This window comes from Mauremys reevesii, linkage group 2 (genome assembly GCF_016161935.1).
Source record: "Mauremys reevesii isolate NIE-2019 linkage group 2, ASM1616193v1, whole genome shotgun sequence".
Taxonomy (NCBI): domain Eukaryota; kingdom Metazoa; phylum Chordata; order Testudines; family Geoemydidae; genus Mauremys; species Mauremys reevesii.
The window spans coordinates 89043125-89060931 of record NC_052624.1 but is presented as its reverse complement, the minus strand read 5'-3'; the positions used below and the strand labels follow the sequence as shown (position 1 = coordinate 89060931).

General features: G+C 41.3%; 1 protein-coding gene across 1 annotated transcript in view; it reads right to left on the bottom strand.

The window, feature by feature from the left end:
• Nucleotides 1-17807, bottom strand: part of NPSR1 (neuropeptide S receptor 1) — a 94894-nt gene that overhangs the window by 35162 nt on the left and 41925 nt on the right. Inside the window, exons 3-4 of the mRNA XM_039521508.1 lie at nucleotides 2991-3094; nucleotides 737-830 (exon numbers count right to left, since the gene is read on the bottom strand). Coding sequence (XP_039377442.1) covers nucleotides 737-830; nucleotides 2991-3094 — 198 coding nt within the window. The remainder of the gene's footprint in view (nucleotides 1-736; nucleotides 831-2990; nucleotides 3095-17807) is intronic.

The window sequence follows — 17807 nt, the reverse complement described above, 5'->3', positions numbered from 1 at the left end:
TTGGGGTGCTCGTGCACAGAGCAGGAGTGAGCTGGGGCAGGGGGAGGGGTGCCTCAGAGCGGAGGGTGGCGAGCTGCCGCAAGGGGGGTGCCTCAGGGTGAAGGCGTGAGGGGGGAGGGTGCAAGGTGGAAGTTTTGCCTAGGGTGCGAAACATCCTTGCACCGGCCCTGGCAGCCAGCATGCTTTTGGGTGTTGTAAAATTAATGAAAATAATAAAATTATTCCCAACATCTCTCTCTACACCTTCTGAATGTCACTTATCATGGAAAAGAACCACCCCTTTACAGATGTTTAAAACTCAACCTCCCCCAACCCCAATAATTTCATATAATAAGCCAACAGACTGGAGGAGCTCACGCTGTATTTAATAATGTATTTATTTTCCCAGTTTTACCTATTTACATTGAAAAAGCTTATTCAAACACTATGTGTTAAATTAAATGGTCCAAATTAATCCCTGCTGTGATGCCTGTAGTCAATGGAATTGCACTAAGGACAGTTTTTTGTCCATGGTGTATAGTAGTTCTTTTCTGAAAATGCTGGAAGATAATGGGAAACCTTTACACTTTTTAAAATAGTTTAATTCCACATAATATAATATTGCCAAGACCAGGAATTAATAAAGGATCTTAGTACACTAATCATGATAACACTGCTTTCATTGAAAAGTTGTTTAGCAAAATAAAGATATTAAAGCCACATCTAGAGCAGTAGCAAGGTACAAAATTTCTCCTACCTCCCTGAAGGAACTTCATTGGATAAACTATGGCATGGTAACGGTCTATGCTGAGTGAAACCAGAACGTAAGTTGAGGCATACAGAAGGACAACCTGAGGTAGAAGGGGGAGAAAAAAAACACTTATAAGCAATTTAAATTACAATGGGTAGAATTCACAAGAGGAACTTAGACTGAGCATTGCAGTGCCTAACTTTTAGGCACCCCATGTGAAAAGTTCAGCGCTGAGTTGGGCACCCAGGCTCCCTAGAAAATGCATGGGGAGAGTTAGGTGTCTATAAAAGATTCACAAAAGCCAGCACAATGAGTGGATAGGTGCCCAAGCTGCCAATAGGAAATGCTGAGAAGAGGGATGTGGCATAAGCCCCACCCATCAAAGGGAATTAGCTGCCTGTGTCTGGGTCTGAATGAAGTGGTTCCCTTCACTTGGGATCCTCTTGTGGAGTTAGGCATCTAAATCAGGTCAGTCCTTCCTCAGGAAAGAAATCTGAGGTGGAGGCACTGCTGCTTCCACCCCATGCCCAAGAACAAGAGCACTCACTCCCAGTATAGGGGACACAGGTTCAAATCCCCATTGTGTGAGAATGCTCTAGGCTATAGGGTATTGTGAGGGGCAGGTCTCTCAAGCTCACCTGCTGAAGCTGTGCCACTTTATCTAAAATACTTAAATAGTCATTGGCCAGAGAGAGAGACTGACTCTATAACCCAGGGGCTAGGGCTCCCACCTGGGATGAGAAGCCCAAATTCAAGGCTTTACTCCAGTGACTATTTAAGCTGGCTTCTGAGCACATCTGCTGGACCAGGCCATCAAGGCAATGTCCACTTTGTGAATCCTCCTTGGGTTTAGGTGCAAGTTAGGTGCCAAACTACTAGTGGTGTCAAGACTGAGGCAGTTGTGTGCATGTCCATTGGCAGAAATTTAGGACTTTGCCAGTGGAAATGTAGGCAGCTCATCAGGTATTCTGAGGATCTAAAGTTTGGTTGAGGCCACTTTAGGGACATAAGACCCGCTTGTGAATTCCCTCCCCTTCCCTCGGATTTCTCAGTATGTGATATTTGGCAAACACTTAGGGCAAGATTCTGCCATCGTTTCTTTGAGTAGTACCTTACTCCATGAGTAGTCACATTGAAATCAATCAGTGAGACTACCTTCTGATTAAGGGGTTACTGAGTGGTAGAATCTGGCCCTAAGATTCCATTTGGGATGTCCCTGTGTGGAATTGTTTTAGATTGATGAGTATGAATACAGTATTTAAGTAGCATACACTCTTGCAGCTCTTTCACTTATAATTTCCTCTCCCCATCTCAAAATTTGGTTGCAATTGGCAAGGTCCAACAACCATAAAATCAGACATGCAATTTGTACACAAAACAGAAGCCCTATTAAATACCATCATTCTTCATGATCAAACTTCAATTACGTGTGGGATTACCAAGAAGATATGGTTGGGCCAGCTAATAAATAACTATTGCTTTTGAGCCTTCTGCCACCCAGTAGACATCCTTACTCATGAGAATGCAAACCTCACTGTTCAGGATAATCTCTGGAACTGGACCAGATTTTTGCTCCCAATTAAATCGCTGTGAATTTGAAGTAACAGCACTGATTTCTGTGGAGTTGCTTTGGGTTTACAACAGGTTAAGTGAGATCAGAATCTGTTCTGCTATTTTTGGTCTGAGATAAGAGTTAGGGATTGGGGTCGGGGGGACATGAACGGAGAGCTTTTCAAAGACACAAATGTCAGTTAGGCACCCAGCTCCCAGGGAAGATCAATGTGAATTAAGGGTCTCTTTGACATTTTTGATTTTTGCAAAATCTCCCTTGAAGACTAATTACTTTTAAATACTGGCATTATAATCATTAAATGGCACTTCTAAAAAGCTCCTATGCTTAGGGAGTAGGAGACAGGGGACTACATATACTTAATGGCTAAGATGCTGGGACAAATTCAGCTCTGGTGTAAGCAAATTCAAATCTATTGTCTTGAATGGAATTTGCACCTGCTTACAATTTTCTCCATGACTTTTTCCATTGTCGTATCTACCATTTAATATATAAGCAGTTAAACTTTCATGCTTTATTCTTTAAATGCCAGTTTTGTTAGCTTCTTTGATGAATGGGAGTGATTTAAGGGCATTTATACAACAATTTAACAAGCACTTAATGTTACAGTGCATTGGGATACAAGACTTTGAGTTCTTATCTAGTCAGGGTGTGCAGCTGTGGGTACTAGATATTGAATAGTTTCTGTACCTGCAGGTAGCGAACAACTCTGCAGACAAGATCAGGGGCCATGAAATCACCTGTGAAGCGCCAAATTATATCAGTCAGTATATTTATGAATCCTGTAAAACAATCTGCAAACAAAAATAAAGAAAGATACATTAATGGAAACAAACACTTGGCAGTAGTTAGTTTAGGTATTTACTGTTATATCACTTACTTTGTACTGCACCTTTAAATCTCTAAGGACACATCTGTCTACTGAGACACCCAGCCATTTTGTGAATAGTTCAGTGCAGACCGAATGGAGACCTTACCTTCTGTTCTTCTTTTAACTTGTTCTCTTAATCTAAAATAAAACCCATTCAATTCACGACAGTATTTGGCACCTAAGTTCCATTTTTAGGCACCACTGAGATCCACAAGACTCTCTGATATTTGGTACCTATGTTTCTGCCTCTGGGCATGCCCACTGCAACCTCACTCTAGGCACCCAGGCTCCTATTTCTCACCGAAGCACCAGAACAATTCCTAATTGGGGAAGATAGGTGTTTCAGACATGTTAAATCCGTGAAAAAAAACACAAAATTTGGGCTCTTTTTTTGGCTTAATTGGCTTGTGAGTTACTTGTTGGCTAGTTTTTGGCTTGTAGCTTGTTGCTTCTTTTTTTGATCAGCTCCCAGCAAGCAGGGACAAGGTGGGAGAGAGTCAGGGGTGCACAGTGGGCCCACCACAGTCCCAGACTGCACACTGGGGGGATCTAGTCACATAGAGTGTTGGGGTTCTTAGGGATTGGCTTGTTCTGGCCTTGTTTTGAAATGGGATTAGCTTGATTTTTGGCTTATTGTGAAAGTCGGGGTGCTTATTTACCACGTGAAAGCTCGCAACTGTGAGGTGTTTAGCTGCCTGAGTCGTGGGGTGGCGGGGGGGGGGGGAGGGTTAATAAGTAGGCATGCTCAGAGGGAGCCTACCAGATTGAGCCCCCAAGCTGAGCTCACACACAACAGTTGGGGGGGGGAGGGGGATAGACTCAATCTAACTCCCTCTGGTCCAATTAATAATTATTCAGTTATTAAAAGTGGAACAACTTCTATAGAAAAGACTAAGGGAGACCCACATCAGAATATCCAGTAGCCTAGTGAGACAGGGAGAGCCTTGTTCAAATCCCTTCACTGGCTCAGAAAGAGTGGGGATGTGAACCAGGGTTCTTCTGAATCTTGGGAGTACCCTGCCTACTAGGCTAAATGGTATGAGGTGAGCTTTTCCCCCATGGCTATTTTATTTTTGGGTCACGTACACAATTTACACAGCTGAATGCCTTTCTGTCCGGGTGCCTAAAAGTTAGGTGCTGTGACACTCTGCATTGCAACGCCCAAGTCCTTTTATGGACCCCACCCAAAGTAACTGCTTGCTTTTTGCACACAGAGAAACATAATGTGTTAGTTTCATGTATGAGTAACTGTTAATGATTATTCACCCAGGGCTTGATTCTCAATATGACTACTCATGCTTAAAGTTAAGCATGTATTTAAGAGTTTTGCAGGATCCTGGACAGAGTGCTCAGCACCTTGTAGGAATGAGACCATGATGTTCTGGTTTTGTTACAAATTCCAAAGTAGGCCTAACCTAGTGCATAGTTTCAGTGTGAGTTGCAAAGCATTCCTGTGAATGTTTCCAGGTAAGTCAAAAAGTCTGGGCCACTTTATGGCTTTGAATTGCATTTGCTTAGTTTTCAAACAGAAATTGGATTTGGTTTTGGTTGTACTAAACCTAGACTGGGATTTTCCAAATCTCACTTATCTGCCTCCTTAGAGTTGTTTTGTTTCAGCCATATGAGTCTGGATTTGATCCATCTCTAACTTTCACACATTTTCTGTAAATTACCACTAAAAGATCACATTTGCATAAAGTGTGGGTTGTACAGGTATTTATCTCAACAGAACCAAATGCCTAATTGTTTGAGGCTCATCCATCATTACTTTTATTGTCCTTTTCACTGTAAAAGAGAAATCTCTCTGCAGGAAAACATCTGGGGTGAAATCATCCCCCTTCTCTCCATTTAAGTGAATGGGAGTGTCAAGGCTGATTCCCCACTCTGGCATTTCAAGTGCAGAAGGTGGGGGCCTGCAAGGATTTTAAAAATTAATACTGACCACTCCAGGCTTGTATTAAACTCCCAAGGTCACAGCTTTTCTCTGACCTTGGATGGGTAGATGCTGCCACCACCCAAGTGCAACCCTCCCCCCACTTTGAGAACCCAGGAAAAAAAACTTGGGAATTCCTTCCTGTGGGGTACCCTCAAGCCCTTTCAGCCCCCTCTCCCCCCCCCCGGGGAAGAGATGAGAAAGAAAACAAAGGAAATTACCTGTTGCCACCAACTAATGAAACAACATATGCACAAACCTCTTAGGGACAGAAAAATCCAATCCTGTTCTTAAAAAAGGTAAAATTTATTAAAAACAAAAAGAAAGGAAATACATTTGGAATTTAGGCTTTTTGCTAGATCTTAAAAAAAACAAACAATTACAAAGATTAAGCATCAAGATGCTCTCTTGAGGTTCAGCTTAAAGGTTACAAGCAAAACAAAAGCATCTGGGCTTAGCACAGAGGAGTCCACAAGCCTTACAAAATAAAATAAATGAAACCTAATTGCGTCTTTCTAGACATTTCTGATCTACTTACATATCCAAGATTCAGATAAGTAGGTTCGAGGTATGAATTAATGCTTTTTCATACCTAGTTTTAAAGCTGCTTACAGCATTGCTGCTCTGTGTCTCTGCTTTCCGGAGAACAACAACACACAGACAAAGGGAAGTTTTTTTTTTCCTCAGTTTTAAAAAGTTCTAGCCCTCCCATTGAGTCTTGTGGTCAGGTGCCCACTCCTTTCCTTTTACCTGTGTTTTTTTTTAACTTTACAGGTAAAGCAAGTGGAGAACAGCCACCAAGAGGGACTTTATAGCTAACTGGCTAAATGGATGCCCATAAAAGGGAGCTTCCCTCCTTCCCCCTTCATTTATCACAGGGAGTTTTGCCATTGATTTTGATTAGGCCATGATTTCACTCCTGGACTAAATATTTTGCATCCAACTCTATTGTCACCTTAAAGCTAACGTCCTTATGTCTGTTTCTGGTCATGTAGCTCACTTTCATTGATAAATTTATGCCCCAAGCTCTGTTTTTGGAGTAACCCAACGCCAGTGCTCATAAAGGTAAGATGGTAGTTTCTCTCTTACCAGATGAACAAATCAACATTCTAAGCAGTTCAGTATTTTATGAAAAGCTTTATACTGAGAGTCAACAAAACTGTGTTATTCCTCATAACCTGCTAAACACTACTGAGTTCCTGTATTTTTTTTAAATGTCCCTCCCTGGAGGACAGGATTAATTTTAAAGTGCTACAACTGCATTCATAAAAGCCACTCTTCAAAGGAAAATGATGCATCACTCCTGAAGCTTTCTACCATGCAAAAAGATGCTCTGGGCAGGTTTCTCTGGAGAAATTGCTCGGTGAACTGGATTCTATGAACTGGATCTAGCTAATTTTTTGACTTCTCTTTTCTGCACATAAGGCATACATGAAATTAAAATACAAATGTTCTCATTATTGGTGCAAAAAATAAAATGAGACTATATTCATGACTTATCTTCCTTTTAATCCTCAAATTATTTCTATCCCTGCCTTAATTGTCCTTCATCCTCCATTTCCATTTTCCTTGCGTCTCTGCTCCCACTCCTTGATGTTTTCCATCCTCCTCTGGTCTAGCTAGGATTCTCTTTTGGTGCCTTTATAGTGAATGCTACTCTTTAAATTAGTGGAAGTGCCATATTTACATAATGTGAAGCGTTCACCCTGAGGCTTTAATGAATTCTTTCCTGCTGACATTTCCCAGGATAAAATCAACTGTGCTTCCCAAGGTAGTCCTTGTGAAGAAACCCCCATCACCCTTGTCTCTGCTACAGAACCAGCTGGGATTCAATTACTGTGTTTGTTTAGCAAGTGGATCTTGTTAACTTGCCATGTAGGGACTATAACCTCCTGACTCTGTCTGTGTGTGGCCTTGGACTCATACACCTGTAGGAAGTTTACTCAAGACCACTCACCCAGGTAGATGGGAGGGATGAACATGCTATGTTATTGGAGTGATTTAGATAATCTACAGATGAGTATCCAAACTTTTGGATGTTTTCTTGACTAGATTCAGACTTCCAGACACTTTGATGTTTGCCGGTGGGTACTGTATATTGGTTCTTTCTACAAGCTAAGGGAATGGATGAATTCTTTGAGCTCATCACCTATCCTTTTAGGCACTCAAAGTGTTTTGTTTGACTCTTTGTGCAGTACAGCATGTGTGTGATAGAGTGTAAATGCATGAGCCTGAATACAATGCACAGTGTTCAGTTCAAAGCACCTGTAACCAAACGTAGAGAGATGTAGATTCTAAATGTATTGTCTTCTCCTCTAACTGCAGAAACTCTCCCACATAAAACCCAATTTATTGCCTTCTGGAGATTAGATTTCAGAAACCCTTATATCTGTTTTGACCACAGCACACAGGTGACCAGCTCCTTCCCAGATGCCAGAAACCTTACTGCTCCTTCCCCCCGAAACAAATCTGAATGTACTAAACACACATAGCTGTGACTCAGATTCTGAACCCAAAGCCAGAGGTAAGTTGCTTCTACAAATTCCTAGTCACTGATAAATAAATAGAATGCTGGATTATTGCAACTACTAGAGTGACTCCTTGAAGAGTGAGGATTTTTTGTTCCTAGAACTTGGCTTCACAAAGGTCAGGAACTTGGAAGTCAGCTGATTTCTGCTAGAAGGTAGTGGCAGCCACAGACTGTGTTTGTATTTGGCAAGCCTTTTTTATTACCTGTATTGCTAGATCGCAGAATCAATGTACTATCCACAGTATGTATGGCTCTAGGAGCCTACGATATCTGATTTATCTATCTGATTATCAAGGTTCTTGTCACCATGGTACCAGTGCACACACCATTTAAACAGTTGGCTTCCTTCCAATGAATAGTCTCTTAATTGTATTATAAGTTCAAAATGTAACTAACCTTTCCTTCCTCAAAACAATACAATCTGTCCAGACTGGTCAGCTTTCACTCACATTTGCGAATGTTTTTTTAATGCCAATATCACCTACCTTTCCTCCTTCAGAGGATCTTATCTGTGTGCCATATGCCTTCTGCCTATGTTGCTAGGCAATTGAAACACACTGTAAATAATGATATTATTTCTGTTTCTTCTCTCAAAGTAGAGAAAAAAGACACAGATTAGTTCTTTTTCCTCTCCTTTTGATGGGAAAAATAATTGCTTACAATTGGTGAATCTGAAAGTATTCCATGACTCATAACAATATGCTCTGACTCTGCATATACACAAAGACCAGACAAGATGTTTCCTTTTTAATCAAGAAACTATAATTGTAGTGATGTGGGGAGGAGGATTAGTGGCTCTATATATTGAGAGGAAAGGAATTTTTGTTTTGTTTTTTAATTGCTTAAAAAAATTCCATGCAACATTAACTAAACAAATAAAAAAATCTTAGTGGGATGGGATGGGATGGGTGAACTAGAATCTGCTGTTAGTAAGGTCCAAATCCTGGTTGGGTTTCTAAGGTATGTTCCTTTGATTTAAGTAGGATTATTTGGCAAACAAGATTTGGCCTTCTGAGTATGAGGCTTTTTGTTCTTAAAGGACCTGATCCAAAGTGAGCTTAACTCATTAAAGAAAATGTAAACTTTACAAAATGCAACCTTTAAAAAAGAGATTTATTAAAAAGAGACAGAATCCTTGGAAAATGGAAGTGGGAAAGATCTTGTCAGTTCAAGGAGACATGAAACAAAGCACTGAAAATCCAGCTAGAACTTTTATGGCTGGAAAGGATTGCAGGGGTGAGGCAAAATCTGAAAATACTGGACACCCTAGGCCATTTCTGCTCTGTTACATATTGTGTTCCATGGAATTACTTTGCATTTTCGCTAGTGTAACTGAGAGCAGAATTTGGCCCTAGAGAGTTGTGAGTGATGGAGCAACTAAATGCGTAAGATGACTACAGAGATTCATGTGGAACAGCTTCCTGAAATGATGAAAGAGAATATAAAAATGAAAGGAGTGCACACTTCTGAATGCAGATATGCCATTGAGACTAACTAAACAAAATAGAGACAATTCCATTACCCAGAACAAATGAAGGTAATTAATAGGGCTGTTGATTAATCGCAGTTAACTCATGCAATTAACTCAAAAAAAATTGCTATTAAAAAAATTCACTATTAATCACAGTTTTAATTGCGTTGCTAAACAATAGAATACTAACTGAAATTTATTAAATAGTTTTGGGTGTTTTTCTACATTTTCAAATATATTGATTTCAGTTACAACCCAGAATACCAAGTGTACAGTGCTCACTTTATATTAGTATTTTTTATTACAAATATTTGGACTGTAAAAATGATAAATAAAAGAAACAGTATTTTTCAATTCACCTCATACAAGTACTCAAGTGCAATCTCTTTATCCTGAAAGTGCAACTTACAAATGATAAATGCATTATTCTGTGTTATAAGTGAAATCAGTATATTTTAAAATGTAGAAAACATGCAAAATATTTAAATAAATGGTATTGTAATATAGTTTAACAGGGCGATTAATCACAATTAATTTTTTTAATTGCTTGACAGTCCTAGTAATTAATAATCTAACATGGGAATACACTTATGCATGGTCATCCTTCCTGGGTCAAATTCAACCTTATTATATGGCCAATGGAATTGCTCATGTGATATATCTGGCTCAATATGCAGGATGGCTTGAACCAAGGAATAGTCAAAGAGAAAATGGCCTGACACCAGTGGCTAGCTCATTCTAAAAACTAATTCAGCACACCATCTTGGGCTACGTCTTCATTACCCGCTGTATCGGCGGGTAGCGATCGATTTTTCAGGGATCGATATATCGCGTCTCATCTAGACGCGATATATCGATCCCCGAATGCGCTCCTATCGATTCCGGAACTCCACCACCGCGAACGGCGGTGGCGGTGTCGACATGGAGAGCCCCGGACATCGATCCCGCGCCATGAGGACAGGTAAGTGATCGATATAAGATACTTCGACTTCAGCTACGTTATTCACGTAGCTGAAGTTGCGTATCTTATATCGATTTTCCCCCTTAGTGTAGACCAGCCCTTGGAAACAAAGAGGAGGCAGACTCTCTCTCACCCAGAACAGCTTGATTATTTAATTATCTATAATGGCATTGCTTTATGTAGTCACGTCCCCTGGGGACTCTGCAGGACTTTTCTGTTGGAAACGGGAAGTGGATTTCTATGAAGCCATCACTTTTTTCATATACTGTACATGATTATCAGAAACAAATGTAGTTCTGATTATTGTTGAGAACAGTCCTGTTAAGCCAGACATGGCGACCTACTAGATTTTACTGAGGCTTTCTACTAAGTTGATTTTCTGCACTTGATACCATTTGGTGGTATTATTAAATTACTTCCTAGAACATGGAAGTACAGTAAAGAGAACATAAAAATGGGTGTTTGGGGTTGTTTTATTCACAGCTTCAAATTGCATGAGGTAAAACAGCAGGAGGTTTTGTAATGCAAGACAGAGGGCATTTCCTTGTAATGATACAGGGTTTCCCTTAGCTGAATCTTCTGGGGGTTTCCTTGCATATACATTTTCTTCACCAACCTCGGACAAAAGGACATTTCTTTCATGAATGTAGGAATCAATAGTTTGTTGTGCCTAGCATGTAAGTTAGGGATATAACTGAGTGATTGCCCCATTGAGCCAATAGGGCTCTACACCCATAAATGCGGTGTCTTTGAAACGGCTTGACAGCTTTTCCCAGAACACTGTCTTGCTGGTTAGCTGTTTAGATCTCTCCCTCCGGTTATACCGTTGCTTTAGATTCTCTTGATTTATATTTTACAGTTGGCATTTTGTGGCAGAGCTGTCTTCCAACTTGTTAAAACAGCGACCCAGATGGACATAAAGTAAAATGAACTGAGTGCTCTTAAGGTGCTAGATTATCAGACCTGGAGACCAAAGTTCTTCGTTTATCCACGGAATGGGTATAATATAAGCAGGCGCAGTGTAAGCTTCCATGTCCCCACCCTCCACACATGCACATCACCTGCTTATGTAGCTCAGAGGACTAGAAGGGCTCCTATGAGAGTAGAAAGGTCTCCATGCTCATCCATTCTTTGGACTGTCTTCTTCACTAACCCTGCTAATAAGGGTGCTAGTATTCCCAGCTTTGGAAGGGCCTCTGTGATATGGACTCACGTCCACTTGAAACCCCTCCTTTCCTCTCACTCCCCACACCTATAAAAACAATTTGATCACTTCTGACCTGGGTAGGATTTGAACTGGTGACCTAGAATGAAAGACTCCATATCCTATTAGCAGCCTCCTGAACCATTGGGAGAGAACAAATGCTATATTCTGCAAAGGATTTTGAAGTCTGTTTATCTTTATTTTCTCCCTCTCTTGGTAACCAATCATTTAATCCCGGTTGCTAGCACTTGAGTTTGCAAAATCTCCCTCCAAACGTCATAATACCGTTGCTTGAGCCCTGGCTTTTTATAAGCTAACTGCTAAGGCACCATAAAGCAGCTGGCAGTGGTCTAGCAGCAGCAATGAGTGCTATTTCTCCTTCCGTCGTGCTGAACAGCACCACGAGCAGGTGGCAGAAGGGTCACAGACTGTGAATGGGGCCAAGCTGAATTTATTTATTGAAATGTTGATGAGAACCAGATGGGGATATTCATCTTTCCTACTAGGTTACTCAGTCCCCCATTAGGAATGCATTGCCAATAGCAGATGTATTGGCCCCATGGCATGTTGCTCTGAGCTTTCCTTGGAAACCAGCAAAAACATCCACAACTGCTTTGTTGTGGCACAATGCTACAGTAGTGTGTGCACCAGGCAGTATCATTGATGCTGAGTGTGCTCCCTGCTTCCCAGAAAAGAACATGCCCCCTGCCCCAATATGTTTATAACATAATACAAAATGCACTGTAAAAGGGTGGGTGACAGCAGTTGTTATTGCCATGGGATAGCATTTTGGAGCTATTATTCTTGTGCTAAATGCTATACAAACACACTGAAAGACAAGGGCCATGGCCCAAAGATTTTACAGTTTAAAAAGACAAAAGGGTTGGGGAAGGGGTATAACATACAAGAAAGATCAGATATTTAAACTTTTATTTATTAATAAACTAATCCCTGTCTGTCCCTTACTCTACCACTGGAACACTCAGCAACAGCTCAAAAATTACAACTGGGTGAATAAACCAGCTGTTTTGTTGTATGTACCATGCTTAACCTAGCATTCCGCTGATTTAAAAAGGCTACTAAAACAGTAGCAGTAGAGCAGATGTAGCAGAGGACTAGTAATAAAAGTGATCTTATTAATAGCCCCCCTTAACATTCTACATTGTGTATGGTTTTGAGCATATGGTTTTAAGAGTCCTTCAGAAAAGTGAAGCATGTGTCCACATATGCCTGGAAGGATCAGGGTGTGGAATGGAGAGTACTGCCAATGCAAAACTAAGATCAAGTGTACCAGGGAGCCAGGTAGGAATGCAGAGGCAGGGGACCTTTGCCTCTGAAGGATTTGTAATGATTCACAGATCTGGAATATCCAGTTGCCTGTATGGTGAGAGTGAAGGGGAAACCCACCCACTAGACTGAAAATGTTCAGGGAAACTTCACTTGTTAAAATAGAGTTGCCACTTCCCTGCCCTATTTATTTCCATGTGGAGAAGAATGTGGCCCTTCTACTGGGGAGGCCACCAAGACCAAGCAAGCATTTTGACGTTTTTTTGGTAACTCACAAATATTAGGTGTCAAACTGTTTTAAAGTAACATACAAAATCCAGTTGGGTGCTTATTGAATTAACTTTTTGAATGAACAAGAGAGGAGGTTTAGAACACGTTCACTCAGCAAGTCCTGACAAATGATGTGACATTTTGTGGACTATAGTCAAAGGATCCCCATTTATGGGGTTTTTCAATGTTGATCCAGGCTTTGCAGTGGAAATATAGATGTAAATACCTCTTCTTAACTTTTGTGTTCGTATTCTTGCGTGCTAAATCAACAAAGTTTTCAATTATTAGTGTTAGGACAATTTAACCCAAATTCTCTCTTTCAGGTCATGAGAAGGAAGAAAAGAAAGAAATGGCAAGAGTTACAGAACAGGTACAAAGAACACCGGCATCAGGGAAATAATCCATCATATTGCCAACTCCTCAGGTGTGTTTATGGGCGTAGTGCCTCTGAAATCACCAGCTGAGGAGTTGGCCTTAAGGTTCTGAACAGATAAACAAAGATGGAGTTCCTCTAATCAAGGCTATGGAATTCAGATTAATTTAATTACATTTTCAACATTTTCAGTAATCTCTAGCTTTCCTCCCCTAATACACAGTTTATTTTAAGATGGTGCCTAGATTTTTTTTTAGATTCATTTTAATAATTTCCTTCCTCAATATTTTACATATTTTATTGTTATCCCCAAGTTCCTTCCTAGGCCCTTTCCTGCAAATCAAAATGTCTGTCTCTGTAGTAAATTTAAAACTACTCATCAATATCTAAGGCTATGTTTATGCTTAAACTGCTCCACTGGCACATCTGCACTCACTACCGCAAAGGATTATGCTGTTACTATGACTGACAAATCAGGGTTAATGTAGTTTGACTGAACACAGGATAGCTCAGAATAATGAACTGAAATCACTACCTCCTCCTTAACTTCTTCACTGCTCTTCTAACATGCCAGGAATATCCAGCAGAATACTCCTCTACTACTGCTAGATATCTCGAATGCTTCTGAAAGTGTGCCGCGGCTTTCCACTGTGATTTTGATGCAACTTCAGTTAGAAATGCAGCATCACAGATGCTGGAGTGGAAGATGTTAAGGAGCTATACATTGAGGAAAGATTCAAACCAGATCTTGTCACAAAAGCGCATGAGATTTCATGGGGAACTCGGAGGAAAATGCAGCTATTGCCATGCTATCTGTATCATGGCATTGTGAAATACAGCATAAGGTGATGTAACTTGGGAGATAACTCCTGTGCCTCTTTTCACAAGTACAGTATGATTGAGCCAGTCAAAGTGTTGAAGAACTTGTTTAATTTGTAAATATGTGTAGACTAAACCTAGTGAAACTACCCATTGGCTGTCAGTACTACATGTGCTTTCAGCTCATTAACACAGCCGAGAATTAAACTGGGAACCTTATAATTCATTGGCAGCATTTCCCCCAGGTGAGCCAGAAGGGGACAGCCTCCCATCAGCTTACATGATGGACCATAACGATTACACAGCTTGTAATGGAAAGCACCCTGGGCTAGATTCCCTAAGGGACTTGGGTGGTCTGAGACTGAGCATCAATGCATCTAACTTTTAAAGAGCTGGAATATCACATGAACAACACTGGACTCTGCAAAGCCTAGGCTCCTATACAATGAATGGACAGAGGTAGGTAGCCTAGAATGCAATCCACAGAAGACAGCATGTTAGGTGGGGAGCTACCCAAGCTAGCCAATGGGAGATGCCGGCTACAGGGGTGTGTCTTAAGGCCCTCCCTTCCCCTGGAGATAGTCGCCTAAACCTGGAATACTAGGGGGCACCCAGCTCTGCTTAGCTATCCACAAACAGGACCCCCTCTCCTGCAGTCAGATGGCTTAGGTGCCTAATTCTTAGGTGTGAGACTGAGTTTGGCAGATACCTGCCTCCACACAAAACAGAAGGGGGAGGTAGTAATGGTGTTGCCCACTTTATAACTCTTAGCCCAATGGTTAGAGCACTCAGTATGTGGGAGGCATATGTTAGTTCCCTCCTCTGCCTGAGGATCAGAGGATTTGAATGGGGTATCCCACACCTCTCAGAGTTCTCTACCTCTGGCCTATGGGATATTGTGACCTGGGGTTCCCTCAGCCTCTCCTCTTGAAGCTGTTCCACTGTGAATAATTAATCAGTCATTAGAGATGGGGGACTGGACTCTGCATCTCCCACGTCCCAGCCCTGACCACCAAACTACACAGTTGTTCTCTCTCTCTCTCTTTGACTCTTTAATTATTTATCCCCAGTGGAACAGCTTCAGCAGGAGAGATTGAGGGAGTCCCACATCAGAATATCCCACAGTTTAGTAGTTAGAGCACGTGTCTAAGGGGTGGAAGACCCTTGTTCAACCCTTTCTCCCTCTCCAGGAAGAGAGGGGAGCTGAACCTGCATCTCCCATGTCCCAGATGAATGCTCTAACTGCTGAATTAGAAGTAATAAGGTGAGCAGCAGCCTCATTGCCAATGCCACTGGTTTCCATTCCATATCTGGCAGGAGTTCTTCCATACATACCTACCAGATTGAGCCCTGCATGCAAGCTAGGCAGGTGAATGCCTATCTTCCCTCAGTTGGGGGATTGCTCTGGCGCTTAGGTGGGAGATGGACATTCAGATGTCTAGAGGAAGGCAACAGGGCGTGTGCCCAGCAGCAGAAACTTAAGTACCTAGGGAACTTTTACCCTGAAAATGTAGGTGTGGTGGGAGTTTTGTGGAATCTGCAGGGTGTGGTGGGAGTTTTGTGGATTGCAGTGGAGCTAAAATGGGGACTTAAGTGCCTAAGTACCTTTGTGAATCCCACCCCTTATACTAAAAGAAAAAAAAATCCCAGCAGCAACAAAAGCATCTTGTGGAAGTGAACATCTCAAAAAGGCGGAAGTTGTAGGAAATGCAAGATCAATCCTTTTAAACAAGAAAACAATTGCCCAACACTGTAACTGTCAGAACAAGAATGGTGTTTTGCTCTAACCTCACAGAAAAAACAGACTATCTTAATTTAAAAGTCCACAGGCCATGTTATTGAGTGTCAAGTGTACCTATGTAGTACAAAGGCCATAACAATCAAACAGGAGACAGAAATGGCTGTTATAATAAGAAACATCACGGCATCTATTTTTACTCCTGGGAATCAAAGGAAAGCCTATTGCCCTGTATGTTTTTTTGTGGGAGTATATTAGGCAGGGAATGTAATAAATGTAAAAATAGCTGCTGTTTTTGCACCCTGGGACTGCAGAAAAATTGGTTTCGTATGAAGAGCGCTACATATAATGTAATTCAGTGCAGACGCACTAACATTTTGGTATCCAGAGATTATAATAAGAATACTAAGAATTTCACATTTTCAAAGCACTTTATTAATATTAACTAAGAGAACCAAACTCAGTTGGAAGTATTAAGTTCTTAAGAATTTGATTAACCTTATATACCCGATCCACTGAAGTCAATGAAATGTTTCCCATTGACTTCAATAGGATGTGGTGAGGATCAGGCACTACTTTTAGTTTTGAGGCCAGGCCCCAAAGCAGAAATACTAAAATCCTGCATAAACAGTCTCTGCCATTCTGTTGTATTTCCAACCCAAATGAAACCACAAAAGACTTGACAAGGTTGCAAAAAGTCATGTGGCTTCAAGAGTCTCAGCATTCTTTCTAAACCAAAGAGATGAACTTTGGATGAGTATCCCAAATTGTGGATGCTGACTTTAGTCAAGTTAAAGATGTGAACTGAGTGTCAATAGTGCAAAAATATTCTCATTTTAAAAATGAGTTAATTGTTTGCAGGGCCGGCTCTAGACCCCAGCACGCCAAGCGCGCGCTTGGGGCGGCATTTTGCCGGGAGGGCGGCAGGCGGCTCCGGTGGACCTCCCGCAGGCATGACTGTGGCGGGTCCGCTGGTCCCGCGGCTCCGGTGGACCTCCCGCAGACGTGCCTGTGGGGGGGCCACTGGTCCCGTGGCTTCGGTGGAGCATCCACAGGCATGCCTGCGGGAGGTCCACCGGAGCTGCGGGACCAGCGGACCCTCCGCAGGCACGTCTGCAAGAGGTCCCCCGGAGCTGTGGGACCGGCGATTGGCAGAGCGCCCCGCATGGCGCGCCACCCTGCTTGGGGCGGCGGAATTCCTAGAGCCGCCCCTGATTGTTTGTGCCCTTCTTGTGTTCTTTCCATCAACATCCTTGCAAAAATCATAACTAGCAGGAATGTTTGCTGAAACATTAAGTTTTAAGTAAATGCTGAATGTTCAGAATAAGAACATTTCAAATTTGTGGTGTATTCACACTGGCAAGCTGATTCTAAGAGTTAAGCTCATCCCATCAAAACAGCTTGACTCTGTTTTTGAATAAAAAACAGTCAAATCAATACTGCAAATGAACAGTTTGTGACAGTTGATCGGCTAAATATATAGGCATAAAACAGTAATTGAATAACATCCACCAATGAACACATTTGATGAAAATCATCTGTTTGTGGACAATTTCTGAAAAGTGTAAAGAGTCAAGTTTGAAAAAACAAATCCATTTGATGCAAATAGTTAATCTATAGAGTTATACCTACCACAGCATTAAATTAAAGGCATTTTACTTTTACTAAGAGTCAAGTGTTCTGGGTTCTGTTCCAGGATCTAAAACTCACTTAACCTCTTAGTACCTCAGTTTTCCTGTTGTAAAATGGGACTAATAAAACCTACCTGGCAGGGATGTTGTGAAGATTAATTTTGCATTTGTAAAGTGGTTTGAGATGCTCAAACAAGAGCAAAGTATTATTTATTTTTGTGACATTTTTGTGTCTATATACTGCAATCCAATAGGAGAGGTCAAAATCATTTCCCCCTGAGGTACTCTCATTCTGCTTGTATTGTAAACCATTTTTACATGCAGTCTTATTTAATTACAAGAATATCAATAGAGGCTATCTAATTCAAATCCCTTACTTATTTTTCATGTGTCAGATCCACTTGAATTAGTTTGTTCAA